Here is a 22,552-nt window from a genome sequence, read left to right as displayed (position 1 = left end):
GTAGGAGAAGGAAAGGGATAGGTAAAAAGCTGACAGTAAGTAGAAAAAGTACAGACAGCAGCACTAGCAATAGTCACATACCATGCAGGAAGTTATACTCACTGCACCTTCAGCTACAATCAACCTCCCAGATTCAGTGTCTGGGAGGGCTATAGCGCTGTGAACACTGTCCTTTGCAGGGGGAGAGGTACGCAGGGGGACTGGTCCACTGTATCCGCCTGGGAGCTCTGCGATGCTGCCTGGAAGATGGCCGCCAGAGAGTACTGAGGAGGAGTGGCCAGGAGATAACAGCCCAGCGACACCAGCACACATGAGAGAAGGCGCGCTGGGCTGAGGAGAGGAGCCGCTCAAGCAGGGAAGCAGCGGGCCAGCGGTCACGCGGGGTATGCCACAGAGGGGGGAGCCCGCCGCTGCTACCGTGTTTCCCCGATAATAAGACACTGTCTTATTTTTTTTTTGGTTCCAAAAAACACCATAGGGCTTATTTTCAGGGTAGGTCTTATTTTAACTAACATTGACAGCAGTGCCCCTTATGCAGGCCCCCCTGTAGCAGTGCCCCTTATGCAGGCCCCCCCTGCAGCAGTGTCCCTTATGCAGGCCCCCCCCCTGTAGCAGTGCCCCTTATGCAGCCTCCCTTGTGTAGCAGTGCCCCTTATGCAGACCCCCCCCTGTAGCAGTGCCCCTTATGCAGGCCCCCCCCTGTAGCAGTGTCCTTTATGCAGGCCCCCTTATTGCAGTGCAAGTACGGTACTTACCTGAGTCACCGCCGTCCGGGATGTCCCTCTCACTTGCGCGCTGACTGGATCTAATATGATCCAGCAGGCGCGGCCGCACAGGATACTCAGCGCGCGGGTGACGTCATGACGTCACCCGCGCACTGCATGACTGGGAACGCTGGTCTCTGCAGCGTTCCCAGCTCAAAAAGAAAAAAAGGTAGGTCTTATTTTCGGGGTAGGGCTTATTTTAGACCGGGCTACAAAAGTAAGGGTAGGTCTTATTATCGGGGAAACACGGTACTAGCGCCGCCGGTCTGTCCCCAGAGACCGGTGGCTGAAAGACTGCATTTTCCCCCGCGTGCAGCGCGAAGCGCTACACGCTGCTTACCTGGCCCTTTGTGTCCAGCAGCAGTCAGTGGGAGCTCCGGAGCCACGCTAGTACTGACTCCGGGGTCCCGCTGCGATCCCCAGATCAGTACTGGCGTCGCAGCGCCAGCGGGGCTGTTGGAGCGGCAGCATGGACGTCCAGATGGACAGTCTTATGCTGCCGCTCTGAAGATAGTAAAAAAAAAAAAAAATAATAAAATCTTCTTTGAAAAAAATTTAAATAAAGCTATGGGGCTGCTTATGCAGCCCCACTGCCCAGGGTGACACGACTCCGGCCGGGCACCAACTAAAACTGAGGTGCCTGTGGTCGGGGTATAGAGGAGGACGGACCCAAGTGCATCCTGGGAGCAGCAAAGCTTTAACTGCATGGTGCCCGTGGATCCAGATCCAGCTATACCCCAAGGTCAACCCTGTGGACCCCCTATGGACCCTGAAGTAGAAATCGGACGTTTGGACACCACATTATACAGTATGTATCGACCGCCCGATATATATTGCGTGGGTACACACATGGGCAAGTGTGTACCCAGCTGAAGACTGGCAAGGGAATGAGGTATGAAAAGAGGGAGGAGGTAAAAATATGGAGGCTGGTGTAGAGGGAGAAAAGCAATATAGGCAGATAAGGCTGTGCATACACTAAAATATTTAGGTTAGAGAAGAGGGGGAATAATAAGAGATATGGTAAGAACTTACCCTTGTTATCTCTATTTCTACGAAGTCCATAGGGTTCCACAGGATACCTTGGGGTATAGCCGATGCAGCAGCAGCATCGGGCACCACAGAGTTAAAACTTTAGCCTCCCAGGATGCACTGGGGTCCCTCCTCTATACCCCGCCCCCCAGCCAAGGCCATCAGTTTTGTAACAAGCCATAGGTCGTCGGAGAACAAAGAGAGAGAAGAAAGTCTCACTAGTAGAAGACGGAAAAACCGGTGACCAGATTAAAGCCCATCTGCAGTACAGGTGCGACAGGGCGGGAGTCCTGTGGAACCCTACGGACTTCGTAGAAATAGAGATAACAAGGGTAAGTTCTTACCATATCTCTTATTTTCTACTTTAGGGTCCATAGGGTATCCACAGGATACCTTGGGGATGTCCCAAAGCAGTACCCTTTTAATGGAGGGGACGCTCCTGTGCTGGAAGGAGAATCTGCCACCCGAAAGAAGCATCCTGAGAGGCGAAGGCATGAAATGCATAATACCTGACTAAGGTATGGACAGAAGACCACGTGGCTGCCTTGCAAAGCTGAACAGCTGAGGCACCACGGCGAACTGCCCACGAAGGACCCACGGACCAAGTAGAGTGAGGATTAAGAGAGGTTGGTCTAAGAAGGCCCTTATGAATGTAAGCCTGAGAAATGGCCATGCGAATCAATCCTGCCAAAAGTTGTTTCGTGGCAGGTCAACCTTTCTTATGGAAACTATAGAGGACAAAAAGGGAGTCTGATTTCCTAAAGGAACTGGTACAGTCAATATAAATCCTTAGAGCACGTACCACATCCAAAGAGGCCTCACCAGCAGAGAGGACTGGGGAATTAAAGGCCGCTACTAGGATTTCCTAATTAAATGTGGAAACCAGATACCAACTTAGGTAGTAATGGACAGAAGAAACACAGTGTTAGCTGTAACCCATTTGAAAGCCACTGAGCCCAGAGGTTTCAATGGCAGTCCTTGGAGAGCCCTCAGGACCACAGCCAAATCCCAAGGAGCCACTGGCGGGATGAAGGGAGGCTGAATACGAAGTACACCTTGCATAAAGGTGTGGACATTAGGAAGTGTAGCGATCCTACGCTGAAAACTAGACTGACAGGGCAGAAAGTTGCACCTTCAGTGAAGCAAGGCGAAGACAGTGATCTAAGCCCGTTTGTAGGAAAGCCAAAACCCTGGATATCCTAAGGATCAGAACCTCTAGGACGACACCATTCAAAGAAAGTATGCCTCATCTGGTGGTAAATCCCTGCAGAAGTAGGTTTCTGAGCTATGAGCATGGTGTTAACAGAGCTGGAAAAATCCCTGGACCTTAAGAGGGCTGACTTAACAGCCATGTGGTCAAAGCCAGACGACCGAGGTCCGGGTGCTGAAAAGGACCCTGAGACAACAGGTCCGTATGCAGAGGCAACAATATTGGGGTGTTGACTGAGAGACCCCGAAGATCTGAGAACCAGTGCCGCCTGGCCCACGCTGGTGCTATGAGCGTGTCACCTTCTTGCATGAATTTGCGAGTAATTCGAGGAAGAAGGAAAAACAGAGGGAACAGATATGCAAACCTGAAGGTCCATTTGACCCACAGAGCGTCCACCAGAAGAGCCCCTTCGTCTTTTGTGCTTGAACCGTACACAGGCAGCTTGTTGTTGTGTCGGGAGGACATGAGGTCTATTTCTGAAAAAGCCCCATTTGTTCACCAGTTGGTGAAATACTTCCTGGTGAAGAGACCATTCCCCTGGATGCACGTCTTGACGGCTGAGAAGGTCTGCATCCCAGTTGAGGCCTCCTGGCATGAACATTGCCGAATTATGGCAGGGAGATTGGCCCCTGCCCAAGCTAGAATGCGGGACACTGCTGTCAGAACTGCCCGACTTCTGTTTCCCCCTGGGCGGTCTATTTAAGCCACCGTGATAGTCTTGTCTGACTGTACCTGCACGGACCGTCCGTGGAGGACATGTATTATCTGCTGGAGAATTTTGAATACTGGCCAAAGTTCCAAGAGATTTATTGGAAATGCAGATTCTGTTGGCGTCCACCATCCCTGAACGAAGTGTGGACCCGTCACTGCTTCCCAGTCCTGGAGACTGGCGCCCATAATTAGAAGGACCCAGTCCGCAATTGAAAAGGGGCGCACCCTGTTTGGGGAGCAGTTAGTAGCCACCAGGCTAGAGACAGACGGACCGCTGGGGAAAGCACAATTGTCTGTGTTTTTAACCGATTGGGCAACCAATTCTATCCATTCAGGATTAGCTGCAGCAGAGGTCTGGAGTGGAACTGGGCATATTCCACCATGTCGAACATCGACACCATGGAACCCAGTAACCGCATTGTTGAGTGCACAGACACTTGTCGGCTGCGAAGGCAACTTCTGTAATGTAGAGATATTGTCCTTTGTCACAAAGATCCCCCGGTGTTGAGAGACTAACAGGGGTCCGAAATGGAGCATCCTCAGTGAGGGACCCAGGAAGGACTTCTCTCAGGTTATCAGCTAGCCATAATTGTGCAGCACAGATATTGTTAGGTGCAGATGGTGCTGAAGGATTTCTGGAGACCCTGCTAACAACATGAGGTAGTCCAGATAGGACAACAGGCGGACCCCCTGCATTCGAAGGTGGGCTGCCATAACCGCCATGAGTATGGTAAATACTCGAGGCGCAGTGGCCAGAGTAAAGGGCAGTGCCTGAAACAGGAAGTGGCGGCTTAGCATCGCAAACCGGAGGAATTGCTGTTGCGCCAAGATAATAGTTATATGAAGGTAGGCTTCATAATTGCCAGAGACACCATGAAATCCCTAGGTCCCATTGCCAATATAATGGAACGGAGGGTCTGTATCCTGAACCGAAGAACCTCAAAGACTTGTTTAGACACCTGAGGTTTTGGCCAGTAAAACCCATTGGGTTTGTGTACCAGAAGAGAATCGAGTAATATTCCGTTCCCTGTTGGGATAACGGAACAGGCACTATAACTCTAGCCAGGAGCATAGAGTGCAGATCTTCTGGAGTTCCATGGCCTTGACGGATGGAAGACCTGTAGTGAAAAACCGTCTGGGAGGCCTTTGCCGAAATGAGAGGGCGTACCCCAGAGAGACCACTTCTCTGACCCAAGTGTCCACGGTAGTCAGATACCAGCACTGGGCAAACTGAAGAAGTCGGCCTCCCACTTTGGGGTCCCCCAAGGGGAGGCCTTAGGCTGAAGGTTTATCATCCGACCTGGGAGTAGGACGTCTTGTGCTCTAAGCCTGCTTGTTTGTCTTGGCAGATTTCCTGGTTGTTGACTGCTGAGGAAAGGACTGCACTTTGGACTTACCCTGGGCCCCAGAGGCCCGACAGGATGAAGCACCAGACCCTGATGGGATCGGAGCCGATGGCAGACACGCAGACTTAGCTGCTGCCAGAGTCACCACAATGTTGTCCAAATGAGAGCCAAAAAGGAGCTGTCCATTAAAGGGCAAGCATTCCAAACCTTTTTTGGAATCTGCTTCGGCTTTTCAAGAGCGCAACCCTAGGGTGCGGCAAACTGCCACGGCTGGCGAGGAGATTCTGGAAACTGCTGCCTCATTAATATACGTGGCTGAGTCTCTGGGATTGCCTACCAACTTCGCCAGTTCAGGCGAAGAGTCAGAGTCCAGAGACAATTACAAATTATCAGCCCAGCGCTCCATGGCTGTGGACACCTAGCCCACGGCCATAGCCGTCTGGACGTTCCTCCAGCAAGGGAATAACTGGACTTAAGGCATATTTCCACCTAATGATCCGTGGCATGCTTGAAGGAGGCATGGAGGTCATGGTAACGTCGTACTCCACACTAGGTGTGTAACATGAGAATCCACCTGCGGAGGAGTCTATTTAGTTTTGGCCACGGGGGGGTTGCCATCCTCAATAACCAAGACCACATGGACTGCCCGTATAAGGCTTGGTATATATGTTTTTGACTTAGACTTCTGGTCTGAAAGGTCAAAAATTATCACCGTCATCAAATGTCATGCCATCACCATCATGCAGAACATTCTGAGACACTACAGACCGCTTAGCAGACTGCAATGATGGCTCCCCCTGTAACACGACCGATAGGTTCTGTACCGAAGTGGACCGTGAACCCACACACGCAGGCTCATGCGAGACATAGGTGGGCAAGAGCAGGAGAGACTGGGGGCTACTCAGCTTCCTGGGGAACCCCTATATAGGTGAGGACCCAACCGACTGCCATGATAACCCCTATGGGGCAACGCAGGGGGTGTGGCCAGCTGACCCAAGCCCAACAAGGCCAGGGTGTTCCCGTACAGACGCAGACACAGTAACTGGGCGTGATATTAGAAAACACGCCCTGCATAAACTCCCAGTGTTACAATACCCTCCGCTATTAGTACATTACAAGTGGTACACTTTAGCAGTAGGAGAAAATCACGTTCACTCTCAGACATGATGAGTGTAACGGAGTGTATGTGACTTTCCTCACAAATAAATACTTTTATAGTGAGGCATTGACGACCCTGCAGCACCGCACCAGAAGGGCTTTAGCAGAGGAAAAACAGGGATAGAAAATATGGCTGACAGTCAGAAGTGAAAGTACAGGCAGACAGCGCTAGCAGTAAGTCACATACAATGCAGAAATAGCTTCCTGCACTACCAGCGCTGAGATCAACACTGACCTTAACGTTGCTCGAAGGAGAGGTATGCAGGGGGACCCGGACCACACAGCCACCAGCAGCGCTTGCAGATTAAATGGCCGCCGAGGAGGCGGGCCCCGGGGGAGGAAAGCTGAACACAGCCCACCAGACCGTTGTGGAGAGGCACTGTGCAGCGGGGGAGGCGCCGGCTGTAAACAGGGAAGGCGCGCTCCCCTGGCATGCATTTAACCCCAGGGACGCCGGACGTTTTCCGCTCAGTCGCGGCCCGCTGTCCCTGGGGCTTGTGGAAGCGCAGGTTAATACCTGGCTCCACTCACATGCCAGTCCCCAGGGAGCCCCCTGCCTGGGGACCGAGTCTTCCAGCGGGTGCCCTCCACTTACCTGGTCCCCTTAGATCCGGCCACAGTCCGGGTGGTCCGGGGTCACCGCTAGCCGTGACCCCTACCAGCATCCCCAGATCGGTATCAGTGTTCTGGTACCGGCGGGGTGAAGGAGCGACAGCATGGACGTCTGAACAGACTGTCCATACTGTACTGCTCTAGATGTGCAGCCACAGCTGCTTTTGGAAGTCTTCAGGGGCTGTAACAGCCCCACTCTGCGACATGTGCTCCGACTCCTGGCCGGGCACCAACAAAAACTGAGGGGCGGGGTATAGAGGAGGGACCTCAGACCCTCCAACATGACCCATTCCATTAGGTACAACATGCTCTGCTCCTGGACTTCCCTCTTAATTTATGATTGCAGCCACCTGTGGTGAAACACCTGTCTCATCTATTACCTAGTTCAACACAGGTGATTGCAATCATACATTAGGTGGGAAGTCCAGGAGCAGAGTGTTTTGTACCTAATGGAACAGGTCTTGTTGGAGGGTAGGAGACCCCAGTGCATCCTGGGAGGCTAAAGTTTTAACTCTGTGGTGCCCGCTACTGCCGCATCGCCTATACCCCAAGGTATCCTGTGGATACCCTATGGACCCTAAAGTAGAAAAAGGAAGTTATCCAGGTAGAGAGTGAGGACAAAGAGACACACCCATAAATTGGGCTTTTTATGATTGGGTTGGGCTTGTTTTTTGCTTATAGGTTGCTTGTTTTCCATTTCAGAGTTGGCAACACTGGTCATCCCTGATTATGGCCCGATTTAGAGATTGACTGTATTGCACAGACATAGCCGCTCGCTATTTGCGGTCGTTCATTTTCTAAAAAGGGGTGGCTATTCAAATGAACCGTTCGCACTTTGCGGTCTGTTCACGCCTCTAAGTCTGAACGAGCGAGCAAAACATGCGAACGTAAATTTGAAAAATACGCCCCCTGGCCGCTCGCACCATACGTCATGTCCGCTATTTATTAGATTAATCGAGTACATCGACCAGCGTCTGAACTGCTCGCTGTTCTTGTGGTTGGTTTTTTCAACCACTATTTTGCGAGCAGTTCTGAGTTAAAAAAAACCAAGTGACGTGGTCAGTGACGCTGGTGGATTAATTATGCACTCCCTTAAAACGCCCGTTTTGACCTTTAAGCACGCCTGCGATCGGATTTCCACTCCCCGTTTTCAAGCACCTTCCCCTGTTACCACCCACATACGCCTCATTCTGTCACTCAAATTATCAGGCATTCGCTATTTTGCGAGCACATGAATTTCGACAGCACTGACTGGTTCGCGCATGCGTATAACGATCCGTACGCATGCGCAGTTGGGCAAACATCGCTCGGAGCGAACGAGCTGCCGCTTAAAAGTGGCTCTGAATCAGGCCCATAGACCCCTAACAATCGGAGATGTACGCAAACCTGCTGGTTTGCGTACATCTCTGAATCAGCCCTTGATCCGACCCCGCACTATATTAAAAACAGTTATACGTCTAAAAAATAATTTTATCTGTGGGTGTCAGATTCCAAACGCAGAATATGGGGTACATCTACACGAACACCTGGGAATAAATAGGTGTATTTGCACATAATGTAAAGCATTGTGCAGATTGGTAAATGCCCTAGTAGCGGCGTGCCTAGTCATTCATCAACCATTAGGAGCCGATATGGGCAGCGCAATCTCAGCTGCTCAGTTACACCTCTCTCTCTGTCGCTGATTGTGAGAATGTATAATAGTCCCGTCCTAATGAATGACCGGAGGGAGCGCTGAGCGCCGATGTGGTTAGGCGGGAAAAGTAAAAAGAGATCTCAGCAGCGGAGGTGATTAGTGTCTGATGCTGCGTCCCGCGGGTCTCTTCCAGCTCCTGGACTGCCCGTTCCCTGCCGGCTGCAGCAGGCCCCACTGCCAGTTCCAGCATGTGTGCCCTAAGGCAGCCGGGGAGGAAAAGAGCGGGGAGGACAGTGATGGTGCATGTACAGAACAGCCTCCCAGGGCAGTTCTAGGTGAGACACGAGGAAAGACGCCCCTGCTCCCACCTGTCTGCCGCCCAGTGCCTCCCTGCTCCCACCTGTCTGCCGCCCAGTGCCTCCCTGCTCCCACCTGTCTACACCTAAATTCTATTAACAGTTCTGGGTTTTAATGCACTGAGTAGAAATATCCCTAATTTTCAAAACTGAAGTGCCAAAACAGTAGAATCTCATTTTAAATTATATATGCATTCTATTCTTTGTCTTGGCCTTATGAGAAATTGTGTTGCCTTTAAATGTAAAGAAAGCTTCATGGTATATACAGTGTACTTGTCAGGCTGGGGATTGGACTCACGCAGCGCTGCTGAGTTACAGCCGGCTTTTCTCCGTCTTCCGAGGTCATGCCTCCCAACATTTGCAGTAAGTGAGTCGGGACTTGCGCCTGAAAAGGGGGTGTGGCTGGATCATGAAGGGGCGTGGTCTGATGACACGACCCCGTTTACATCGCTAATGGGGGAGATGCTGGGCTCCCCCGGGCTTCACCCGTACTGTGAATAGATGCTATGCGCAGCGTGTATGCTTCTACCAGCTCCCCCCCCACCGCGGGACACTGCGGCCCGCGAGCGGGACAGTCCCAGAAAGACGGGACTGTCCCGCTAAATGCGGGACAGTTGGGAGGTATGCGTGGTTCTCCACAGTCTGTTTTGATGCTTGCGTTGGTAAACAGAACTTGCACCTATAGTGCAAGTTTGAAACCTGCCAGCTGCCTCAAGACCCCTGTGGACATGTCCCTTTTATATGTGACCATGCCCCCTTTAATCTGTGGAAACGCCCCTGTACCGTTTTCTTGCTGAAAAATGTTGGAGGGTATGTGATTTGTAGTATTCCAAGGTGTACTAAGATACTGTGGCACTATTCCAAGGTCTACTAAGATACTGTAGCACTGTGGTCAAACTTTGCAGCTATGACATTTATTGGTATAAATTTTATTTTGAAGGTTGATGGAAATGTAGTGTGTTTTTTGTGTGGCACTGCTGAGGTTGTTTTTATGGCATGTATATTTATTTATTACCAGTTATTTATATAGCTAACACATATTCTGCAGTGCTTTACAGATAATATCTGTCCATTCACATCAGTCCCTGTCCCAATGGAACTTACAATCTATATTCGTCCAGCATAAGATAAGATTCATCTTACAATTTCCCTTGAACTCCCTGGCAGTCCCTGCCGCATGATTTGGTGCTTTTGACACACAATGCTCATTCGGTCATTCGCCCTGATGCATCGTGCGTCCGAGCGGCGTCGTTGGCTGAGAGGTCAGCCCCTGCCTCTCTCAGCCAATGAACTGCTCCCACCATTGTAGTTCTCTTTATTGGGGGGGTCCCCAGCACCCCAGGGATCCCCGGCCTGGACTGACTAGCAGTCAGGGTTGATGCTTCGGCTTGGGGACACGGTGAAAGGGTGCGCCCTGGGCTGTGGCATCAGCCCCTCCGCTAGAAAAAGTTTGGTTCTGGAAAATACAGGGAGGATCCTATGCGTTTTTTGCCCCCTGTATTTCCAGGACCAGATCAGAGCCCAGTGCTGGTTGCGCAGAATACGGGGGACCCCTACGTCGGTTGTCCCCCATATTTTGGCAACCAGGGCTGGTTCTGACTAGCCCAGTGCTGGTTGTGCTTACATACAGGGGACCCCTATGTAGTAAATGTAAAGCATTTCCAGTTTATGCTTGGTTCTATTAAGAAGGGTAGCTGTGCTTGCATTGATTTGGCCTATTTACAGACAAGACTAAATATTAAATGTTTGAAGGTCTGAATAGCTGTTTGTGTGAGATGACGACTCTGGATCTGTTTTAGTAAGCCAATTTGCGACTACAGTATTATAGTGAAAATAGTTGTAAGTATTGGTAAAATTACAAAGCTGACTTCAAGCCCATCACTTTGTTTTCTTAATGGTGCATACACGGTCAGATATGTCAGAAGAACGCTTGAACGATTTTGCCAATGATTTGAACGATCTGACTAATGATTTAACCGATTTGAACCATTTTAGATGGTATTAAAATGAATGGAATCGTCCAAATCTGACTGCTAACACAAGATGTCAGATATCATTATCTGACAAGCGGGAACGTGCATCGTTCACCGTTGCAGGCTCACATGTCAGATTTTCTTTCAGATATGAACGATTTTTAAAATCGTTATCGTTCAGATCTGACAATCTTACCGTGTGTATGCACTATTAGGCTCTAGAGCTTCTTTCCATCCACTGTGGTGAAATAAGTTATTCTGGCCACAAACGTTATTTAGCCTGGTCTTGTAGAGTATGTGACCCCCCCCCCCTCCTCCCAGAAATAAATCTTAATACAATTTCCATATGAAATAAATCTTAATTTAATTAGGTGAGGTAGAAAGTGCATTCAAGGGGAGAGTTATTGGCTTGCATGACTGCAGTGACAGCCCCAGTGAAGCTGGCATGATTCTTCTTCCTGTTGCTCCTATAGATTCTTTACAGGTTTGTTTTTGTTTTTTTTTGTGTATTTTGTTGCAGGTAAAAACCTGCAGGAGCTAGAGAGGCTTAATAAAGCCATTGAGGCTGTAAAAAACGAAGTAGAAGAAAAACAGAAAACGTTGTTAATGTACAAAAGTGGGTCACCATGCATAAAAGGCCCTATATCTAAAATTGATAGTAATGGCAATATTTTAACAGGGGTGGATATGGAGCCACATACTCCAGAAACAAAGAGTCCTGTACCTTCGTCACAGTCAAATATCTGTGCAAAAAATACTAAACCAATACAGAAGAAATATGTGGTAGATCGAAGCTGTCCAGCCACAGATTTGGAGTATGACCCGTTGCTTAATTATTCTGCGGGGTTATTTGGTTCTTCTGCAAAAGATGAAAATAAGTCAAAATCTAAGCAGAAGTGTGAAGAGGAGGTGGGTAATATTAAGAAGAAAATGAAAGCTGAATGTCCAATAAGGTTGGAAATTAAGCATGAAGAATCTGATGAAGAGGATTTACTTGTAATTGATGTTCCACCCCTCCAGCCTGTTTCAAAACGGCCAAGAGCAACCAAAGTATGTGAAACTAAACAAACACCCTTTCCTTTATCTTTATCTGATGTATCCAATAATGAAAAAGCTTCTGGTGTTAATAGGATGGATAATTTGACTCCAACAGTAAGTATCATTGATGTAAATGCCAATTCTGAAACTGAGAATGACCTGAACACTATCCATTCCTCTCAAAATATAGGTTTGATGAGCTGTACGAATGACAATGCTCAGGTTATTGAAATTTGTAATGATGAGATTGTTTCAGACGTGAAACTAATCTCAAATTTACAAGAGACTAAAAATGAGGCAAAACACATTTCCATAAGTAGAAATGAAAATGTTCAAGAGAAAACAGACTTCATCAATATCACAAAGCCTAATGGCGAGAATGAGCTATCATCCCTACTTCCAGAAAAAACCTTGGACCGAAAAAATCTAATTTCTCATACTGCAAGAGAACTTTCAAGCCATGGTGGCAAGTCTGCAAATCTAATAAATCCAGTTGAGTATGCTACTGGTCCAGTACGAATTGATGAGCATAAATGTCAGCAAAAGACTGAGTGTTTAGATAAAGAGAATGAAGTTATTGTCTTAAATTCTTCATCTGATACTGAGGATCATTCAGAAGAGGATACTGATACTTCAGATTCAGATGATCCAATGCAAGAATGTTTAAGGATTTTCAATGAATTTACGGAATGTGAAGCAAAGAAGAAATCAACCCAGGTATATATCTGTTTATTTATTTTGTCTGGTTGGACACTCTTCTAGGTAAAATATAAACAGTCCTAGAAAACACACTGGTTTATCCAAAACATTGTAGTGTATATAAAATGTAGACTTATATGGTGGGTAATGGTGCCATGTAAGTGATATTATCTTTGCTGCTGATTCTGCTGCTGAAAGTGGGCAGACTCATTAAAATGGGATTAATGGTCATGCTAGGTCTGAAAAAATGGTCAGTGGCAGGTTTATACTAGCAATAGTGAGATCATGTGCACAAGTATAAAGGAAGATAAAAACAGGTGTACGTAAGGGGAACTGTACAGTGGAGTGCATGATGCTGACATGTACTTCTGGTGTATGGTCCTTATAGTGAAATGCGTAGCTGAATAGGGAAATAAAAGGTTTCTGCGCTGTAAGAGCAGCATTGTCATTATTCTGTACCATCCAGAACCTACATACAAGGCAGACCTAATAAATATAAACATGAGACCAAAGGCGAAGGAGGGCCCGGCTCACGCATACCCCCAGCTGTCCCAATATCGATGGGACAGTCCTGTTTGTGAAAGGGGTGTTTTGCCCAGAAGTGTGTATTTCTGTTTGGATAGAGGTAGAGTTTCTGTGGATTGTGGGTGGTTATTTTGTCCCGATTTTATGTTTGTTGAGAGGTTACATTGTAATTGGGCACAGCTAAACCAAGAAGTCAGCATGGCTCACAGTGAAGACTGGGACACGATAAGTCTTCTAGGCAGGAGTGAGAGATGATTGAAGTATCAGGGGGCTATAGGAATTTCAGAGGGTGGGTTGATTTTAGAAATGTAGTGAGTATATCTAATGAAAGTCTAATCAGTCTGGGTGCGTTGTTTTGCCATTTGATGGCATATCTAATGGCAGAGCGTTTCAAGAAGTGTTATGAAGGTTAGGTTTACCACTGCGTTCTACTGATATGAGCACCCTTTTCCCCCACCAACAGGATCAAGGAGAGCCTTCACTGGCTGCAGCACATATTGTGGGAACTGATTCTGGAATACAAGTAAGTGATATTTTGCATTTCTTTTGTCAGACCCTATACCAAACTAACCTCTAAAAGTTGGTTCTGTTCTATTAATCTAAAATAAAAATATTAAACAAACTATTTACTAGGAAAATTAGTATAACACACAGGTTTAGAATAACTACATTAACAAGGGGCACAAATAAAATGAAAACAAAAAATCCTAAAACTAGATTTCATATTATTAACCACTGCAGAAGTTTTCAGGAAAAGAAATTAAGGGACTGGTTGTGGTAGAAGAGGTATGGTGAGAGATAAGGGTCGGGGAAAGAGGGCACCATGTCTTGTCCTAGACGCCATACTTTCCACAGCATTTAATGCTGACTTGAGATTTAAACCTTGTTCATTTTTAAGTTGTTACAGACGATGGGAAGATGTATGAGATTTTGTAACTGCAAGTGACAAACCGTATCAATAGTTAACACTTTGGGATCAATCGAATTAGCCACGCATTGCCCCCTTTTTGGCTAATTGGATTGAGCCCTTTAAAGTACTGTATGCACAGTTCTGCTTAGGCTTGTTATATCCTGAATTATGGAGCATACACACGATCAGATGATCGATTGAACGATTTTACCAAAGATTTGAATGATTTTTGACTACATTAATATGAATGGAATCGTCCAAGTCTGACTGCAAACACATCAGATGTCCGATATCGTTATCTGACCTTCGGGAACGCGCATCGTTCATCGTCCAGGCTTGTCAGATTTCCTTCAGATATGAACGATTTTTTAAATCGTTATCGTTCAGATCTGAAGAAAAATCTGACCGTGTGTATGCACCATTACACTGATTCTGTGGCTAATTAAAAGTAAAAACAGGTGAAATAGAGACTTTAAGTCAGCCAGCCACAGAATCTGAGAAATTAATGTGTCCCAAATTAAAGGGATGATGTGGCAGACCTACTTATACTTAATACTTTGCCTTAAGGTTCCCGTGAGTACTGTACAATACACTCGCATACACAGCTATTGAATTAATGTACATGGATACTTAAGGACTGATATAACAAATATTAAAGGTGCCAGCTTCTCCCCACATCATTGTAGAGATAATGTTGCCATGAAACAGTAGACAGTGGTGGTATCAAGCTTTGTGCCATTAACTTTATAGACACTTAGGGACATATTCAATTTGGGAGTGAAAAGTTCGTGATGGACTTTTCGCTCCACATCGGCGATTTTCCAGGGGTAAAGTATCGGGCACGTGCCCGCTTTATCCCCGTATTCAATTAGGAAGCAGAAAACTGGAGCTGGCGGAAAGGGTAAATATCGCAAAAAATTTGGGAATTTTTGGGAAATGTCCCTGGGTCTCCCCTAAAGATGTCCAGAAATGGGGGTTCACTGAGGACCCCCATTTTAGCCTGCTGAAGGAAGTTGGGGATTGCAATAGAAGCAGTAGCTGCATAAATGCAGCTGTTGAAGTGGTGAAGAATAGCACTTAGGTTTTTTGTTTTTTTAAATGTACTTGTTCCATCAAATTTGGGGTAAATGAAAATGGGGGTAAGCATATTTTTAAGTCCCTAAAATGATTTTTTAAAATTCTGCAAAAATGCACCTGCCGCTATCAACCGCATTGAAGAAAACACCTGTCTCATTTTCATTTTTTTTTAATAATTTTTTTTTTCACCCCAAAAATTTTATTTTTTTTGGGGGGTGTCCTGATTTTTTTTTTTTTTTTTTGGCCAACAAAAGGCTGGTGAAAACTTATCCCCGTTTTTTACATTGACTTTTCGCTCTGGCGAACAGTCAATGTAATTGAATACGGGGATAATTGAAGTAGGCGAAAATGACATCTGCGATAAATTATCGACCGTTTCCGACATTTCGCCTCAAATTGAATGACCTTAGGGGTAAACTTACTAAAGTGAGAGTTTTTAGAAGTGAGTTTTAGAAGAGATGTTGCTCCACTTCTAAAAACGCTCACCTTATATGGTAAACATACTTTGCTTGTAACACAGGGAATTATTTGGGTGTAAGTTAACAGGAATGGTACGAGATATGTCCCAGTAGCTTGTGCAGAATGTCTGCTTTGTAATTACAAGCTATGATTTTACAAGTTTAGAGTTGATAGTCTTTATTTGGTCTTTGTACTACTTATTTTCTTTTCGGGATTTAATATTTTTTTGCACTTCAGGGTTGCCAAGATCAGTCTGAAATGGAAATGCAGGAAGCAAAGGGAGGAGATCTGCTCCCTGGCCAGAAGAAAAGAATTGCACATCCATCTGCAAAATGTGATGTAAGAATTAATGCCTTAAATAAGTTCTCTGTAGCCTTCGCATTGATAAAAACTTGGTAAAAAAAAAGGCTGTGTTTTACCAACTCAGGGCCTGATTCAGACGCGCTCGCAAGCAGGTCGATTGTGGCCCAGTGCGCATGCGCGAGACCCAGATAGCGACGGGCAAACCGTCGCTCCGGGTCTCGTACCAAAGGGGGCGTGCTGTTGATATCAAGTGACAGCAAGCCCCCTTTGTTGGACGGGCCGGGGCAGTGGCTGCCCAAACAGAGGCGTTCCCATGTGAACGCCTCCTGTTTGGGGGCGGCCCCACTGAGATCACGAGTGATGTCAGTGGGAGAGATTTCGGCTCTGTGAGAGCCGAAATCTCTCTGGGGCTTGCGGCAAGGAGACCCTACCAGAAGGGTCTCATCTCAAGCCCGATGGTCTTGACCATCGTGACCATCTTCCTGGCCGCTCGCTATAGCTGTGGGTGGTCACCCACAGCTAATCGAGCGGACAGGAGGCCATTCTAAAAAACAAGGCCGGCCCTGATTCAGAGCGAGCGCTCTGAATCAGGCCCTCAGTCTTTTCTCCTGTTTTACTGTTGTGTTGGTTTGATATACTTTATATCAAACCATACTTTAAACTTTACAAATTACTGTATATGTGTGTCCCTTACAGTGGTAGATGTTGGATACTATCTGGAGTATGTTACCAGTAGTTAGTAATGGGGAGTATAGTTGCAAGTTAGCCACCCAATAAGGACGTTAGGGTAGTTGCATTCAGTAGCAGCTGTCAGTCTCTGTCATAAATGCTAAATGTAACATTTTCACACAGCCAATAATTGCTGCTGAATTTTTTTTCAATATTTGAAACACCAGTCTGATTTGGGTTTGGTACGGGATGCTGGTGCTCAGGATCCCGGCGGTGAGAATGTTGACGCCGGCATCCCGACTGGGTTGGAATACAGACACTGGTAGGTAAGAACCTAACCCTCCACACAAACACCTCCCTGCAGCCTAAACCTATCCATCCATTCTGAGTGCTAGCATCCCAACAGCTGGAATGTGAACTACATCCCGTCTGATTCATATAGAGTGCTTCTAAAATGCCCATGTGACACCTGTCTCATTTTGGCTCATTTTTGTTTTATAGGTCAAAACAAGCAACAGTATACTTGTACCTTACAGAGGCCCATCAAGTCAGCAAATACCTCACACAAGAATACTACATGTTCAACAACAAGCACTGCAGATAACTTCAGCTGTTAAAGGAGGACAAGCTTTCGTTGCCTCATCACAGAAAAAAATTGCCAGTTTAACACCATCTTTTCACAATTTTGGTCAGATGGGTAAGAAAATGCATAGAGCAGAGGTTCCCAAACTCTGCTATTATAGTCCAAGTTTTAAGGATATCCATGCTTGAGTCCACATGGTTAAATCATATTGACTGAGCTACTAATTAAGTCACCTGTGCTTAAGATATCCTTAAAACGTGGACTGGAATGGCGGCGTTTGGGAACCTCTGGCACAGAGGTTAAACATATATAACTTATATTGAAACAGAGAAAAAGTGGATTCCGCACAGAACCAAATAATCTATTAGTACATACCCGCATTATAACCTTCTATAATAATAATCATAGGTAGTTATTGGTGGTTGTGCGCCTGGAGCCCAAAGTATAACATAAAACGCCAATAAGAAAAGAAGGGTTTGTTGCTGGGGCACTCTTGAATTAGATAATCACATCAAATATAAATTTAAAATGTAGCTTTTAATAAACTCAATTTAAAATTGCAAAGGAACTCATGCTACACAAAAAAATTATTTTTTACAAAATATTTTAATTGTTAAGGATGATACCTTTTCTATAAAATGGTGAAAATATTAAATGAGGGTAATAAAACTCCTACTACATGTAGAGTAACGCTGCATGATTAGTCAATTCGATAAGAGTTTTATGTAGGAAGATGAGTACCCAAAATAAACATAATGGTATGTTAATACTTGATATGCTGATAATCCAAATGTATAAGAACAAATATATATAGAGCTGAATACTCTGCTGTGTTACCACTCAATCCCAATCCACCTCTTAGCTAATGAACCTATGGTACCTGGTATTCCCAGGTGGTCTACCTCCAAGTACTAATCAGGCCCAATGCTGTATAGTTTCCAAGATCAGACGAGATCGGGCACAACTCTTATATGTATTTCTGAAAATGTATGCAAGCCTTAAATGGCTACGGGTTCTGATCAACATCAGATCAGGATTGGAAGTTATGGATCTGCAAATAGCAGAGATGCAGGTTGGCAGTGACCACAGTATCATCGTAGATGTCTTTATCTGACCTCTGTTGTTGCTCTCATCATATTTGGCTCCATATAAGACCAACAAGGAAATTAATCTTGCCACTTCTTTGCTTTGGTTAAGCAGCTGATATTATACATGTATTGGCACCACTTGACCCACAATTCTAGCTAGTCTTACGAAGTGTAGTGTAACGTGAAATTTTAATGGTAGGAATAACCTGTACACTTGTTTCTACCAATGACTAGTTGTATCTCAGCAGTACTGGTAGGCTGCAATACTGTTTAATATACAGTATTGGTGCGGAGAGGTGCTTGTTAAAACACTGTAGGAACTGTTGTCTCATTGTGCCTCCATAGATGCCTACCATTCATCAACATGCCAGCAGGACAGTCTTCTCATGCATGGATTGCTCATCTAGAAATGTTGGTGGGACATGCATGCAGAGACCCTTTGATATAGTTATTTTAGCATTTGACACCAGATAATTAAACTCTATTGAAGTAAAACCTTAAAGAAGCCTCAAACAAAACACTCCCATGAAAGGGCAAGCACACTTGCATATCATTTTTTTTTATTATTCTTTTATATTTTTTTTTTTTTTTTTTTTTAGCATTTTATCACCATTCAAAACCCTTGGACGTTTAATAGTATATGTACTTTTTTTAAGGAGTTAACTGGTTTTATTTTGTCAGTTTGTCTTAACCTAGTGGAGGTCCAACCAGTCATGCCAGCTAGGAACCAGCTAAGTGGGTTCTTTCAAGGAAGTACGTGTGCCACAAACTTGAAATCTGGTGTTCCTCAAAAAAGGACAATACAAATGACCCCAGTGAAGGTAAAGATTACACTAGCGATGGCAAAAATTAGTTCTTTATAGCATTTTATCTAATTTAACATATGCCCACAACTGTCTTGCTCAGTATTTACCAAAGTGGAATGAATGTCTTGTTCAAAAGCTTTTCTTCCTGTTCAAGTTTGGTTCTCACATTTATTCAGTTTGAAAGTACTGCAGGCACTTATCAAGGCTTCCTAAACTCTGTCCTCAAGGACCCCAACAGTCCAGTGTTAAGGATATCCATGGTACATTAAAAGTAAAACTGACTGAGGCACTAATTAAGTCCCCTGTGCTCAAGTTTGGATATCCTTTAAAATTTGGACTGTTAGGGTGTTTTGAGGACTTACTGTGGGAAATCCTGGCTTAGGGCCTGATTCAGACCCGGACGCTATTTGCATCCGCTCGCTGGCTAAAAGGGACGTCGCACTGCGTCGCGTAAAGCCACCCACTAAGTAATAGCGAGCGGCCGCACTATGCGCTTGCACCTGTATAAAGACGCCCCTTTGCCACTCGCAACACACGTCATCTCCAGCAGTTGTAGGATTAATCGGGAACATCAAGAGCCATCGGAGCTGCTCGCAGCGCTTGTGGTAGCCTTTTCCCACCACAAAATTGCGAGCAGTTCAGGCTAAAATATAACCTAGTCACGTGTGTAATGACGCTACTTTGCTAATTATGCACACTCATTAAACGCCCTTCTGAAGGTCGGGCACGCCTGCGTTTGCACATCCACACCCCCGTCTTCAAGCACCTTCCCCTATTACCACCTACAAACTGCACTATCTGTCACTCAAAATAACGTCCCGACTGCGGGCTACGGGCGAGCACTTTCCCATCGCAATGACTGGTTCGCCCACGCGCATTGTGACTCATACGCATGTGCAGATTGTGAAAAATCGCTCAATGCGAGCGCAGCATAGCGTCTGGGTCTGAATCAGGCCCACAGAACGTTACATGACAAGTACATGTAAAAAAGTTCATGACATGGAGGTTACAAAACAGATTCTATAACAGTAAACTGTCATAGGAGAGAAACTACACTACACCTAGCACTACCACTATACTTCCAATTTAGCGTCCAAAGCATATTCAGCCTGCAGATTGTTATATTCCAATTCAATTAACCACGTTTGTTCTGTTTTTTACTTCACCACATCTGGAGAATTATCTTAACAAGTCCTCAGACTTTAATGGTCTATACTAGTTTATATCAGGACTCTTTATCACTAGGATGTTTTAGGTTAGGTCTGATAATCGCCCACAATTCTCAAGGCTCAGTCAACATCTCTGTAGTGTAATGATATTTTTAGTAGATCCTTCCCTTTGAAGGCTAACTTATTTGCATAATCTTTATTTTGACATTTTGTGTAGATTTCCACGCGTAAAAAGCCAACGGTTGTCCAAGAAAGCAGTTCTAAAGTACCACATGAAACAAGGCAGCGATATGTTAACTCTTTTGTGGAAGAGTTCTTGAGAGAATCTTCATCTGTTCAGGAAGCTTTTGATAAGGTATCGTACCGATGTAATATTTTAAGAGGCAACTCAATTTCTATTTTTCATGGTTTTCGCACAGCAACTTCTATATTGGGTAATGCATTTTGTAAGACTTTTATGTCCAGTGTTAATCTTTCTTCGTAAGTTATATAACTGTAGGTTCTTCTGACTTTGATTTTTGCATTAACAATTTCTAAAATAGGCTTATATTTAGTGATATTCTAGAATATATTAGGAACATGTATTAGATGTAATTATATCTGGCTCATAAGGCTTAGACAAAGGCACTTTCATTAATGTCCTTTTTTGTGTAGATTATTTTAATAATTGAGTTAGGACAAAAGGTGCTGTAGAAACGGTCAGTTTTATAGTGTGATAAAATAATTTCATACATTATTGGATATTTTTTTAGTAATTATAACTTGCATGTTAAGTAGAATGGCTGGTGCTAATTCACTGCTCTATTGTTTTAAATTACCTGCTATACTGAATTATTTTAAGTGTTTTCAGTATGCAGTATTGGATATGTATATTTGCATTAATACAAACACTACATTAACATAACAAAATGGTGTTTTTTTTGTTTATACTGGCTGCCATGGAGTATTAAAAAAACATTCTAAATGAAAATGTTCTCCACACTATATAGAATACTGCTTGTCATCTTCCCCTTGTATTTCCTGGTATATAGATGTGTAGGCCAAGCAGAGGTACAAAGTAGGGATGTGCAGGCTCGGATAGGTTCGAGTTTGCACGTTGAGTTCAGATTTTTCCCTCCAAAAAAACGGAACTCAGAAAGAGGCTAAACGTCATCTTACATGGACGAACATCATCATTCCTGGACAAAAGTCCAGGAATGATGATGTTCGTCCATGTAAGATGACGTTTAGCCTCTTTCTGAGTTCCGTTTTTTTGGAGGGAAAAATCTGAACTCAACGTGCAAACTCGAACCTATCCGAGCCTGCACATCCCTAGTACAAAGCCTACCCGATTAGATTCTTTGCCTCCTAGCATATCTCAGAAAAACTCTCCTGCCCGAGCTGTTCTCCTGGGTATCCTGAACAATCTGCTTCCATCTGTTCATAGGCCTCGCCAGTAAAGACTTTGTCAGAGACCATTCATTTGCAAGTGTTATAGACAAACTCTGAGCAGAATACTTGAAGTGAAATATTTATTTTCAGATCATATCCCAGGAAGTACCCTATTTGGAATTTCCAAACACACCCATATCCCAACATTATTATAACTATATGATTGAGTTAGAGAGACACTAAGACATTTTTAGCTTTGGTAAACTTTTAACAAGACAACTATAGTGCAACTGGGTGGTTACTCTGTGTCGCCCAACAGATACAGAGAGAAGGATTTAACAGGAGTATAAACTTTTTTTCTTTTGTTGTCTCAGGATACATTTGATCACGGGATGTCCCAAAACCACACTTTTGGCTGGGTGCGCTCTGTTGCATTATAGAACACCTTCCTGTCAAAAATGGGGTCCTTAAATTATATAAAAAAAAATAGCCATAAATGTGTTAGTTTGCTAATGTGTGCACTATGAGAAACCATGCATTCACCTGACTCAGCTGAGGCTTCAGGCTGTACTGCCCTCCAATGCTCCCTGATCTGGCAGAATGTGCTTCTACATTGTAAGTTACGTTCCCCTCCCCTCATTTTAAGCATTCTAGATAAGAGATCAATCTAATGGTCTTCTATTTGTAACCATCCTCTCTCGTAGGCTTCGCTCAAAGGATCACCAGTTTTTATAATCTTTAGTGCTTCGGCAACCTCCTACAAGTGAAGATTTCTCTCTTTTAGCATAGACTAAGTGATTACGACCTAGTGCCACAATCAAAATTTATTGGTTTTATGTGAATCTTGGGCTGAAAAGATTGCCATATCCTCATGAAAAATCAGGTTCACAGATTTTGTATGACAATCCCTAACTGAGACATTCTCCTGTTCATGGAAATAGCCTAAAGAAAAACTGCAGCAAATGTGTCTGAAATGATTTAGCATTTGCTGTATTCAGTGAAGGTAGTTTTTGCTGCCTTCGTCTTCAACACTAAATTCATATCCCAACGTATAAATGGAGGA

General features: G+C 44.9%; 1 protein-coding gene across 1 annotated transcript in view; it reads left to right on the top strand.

Moving 5' to 3' along the window:
• The first annotated feature begins 8,557 nt into the window (after window positions 1-8,557).
• Window positions 8,558-22,552, top strand: part of LOC148523826 (RNA exonuclease 1 homolog) — a 58,738-nt gene continuing 44,743 nt past the window's right edge. The window contains exons 1-7 of the mRNA XM_088472651.1: window positions 8,558-8,798; window positions 11,313-12,547; window positions 13,518-13,577; window positions 15,738-15,839; window positions 16,974-17,169; window positions 18,825-18,964; window positions 20,336-20,473. Coding sequence (XP_088328777.1) covers window positions 8,630-8,798; window positions 11,313-12,547; window positions 13,518-13,577; window positions 15,738-15,839; window positions 16,974-17,169; window positions 18,825-18,964; window positions 20,336-20,473 — 2,040 coding nt within the window. The 5' untranslated portion in view covers window positions 8,558-8,629. The remainder of the gene's footprint in view (window positions 8,799-11,312; window positions 12,548-13,517; window positions 13,578-15,737; window positions 15,840-16,973; window positions 17,170-18,824; window positions 18,965-20,335; window positions 20,474-22,552) is intronic.

Source organism: Taudactylus pleione, unplaced genomic scaffold (assembly GCF_031769625.1).
Source record: "Taudactylus pleione unplaced genomic scaffold, aTauple2 ptg000127l, whole genome shotgun sequence".
Classification (NCBI taxonomy): domain Eukaryota; kingdom Metazoa; phylum Chordata; class Amphibia; order Anura; family Myobatrachidae; genus Taudactylus; species Taudactylus pleione.
Note: the sequence above shows the minus strand (reverse complement) of the source record. Positions and strands in the feature narration are given on the sequence as shown.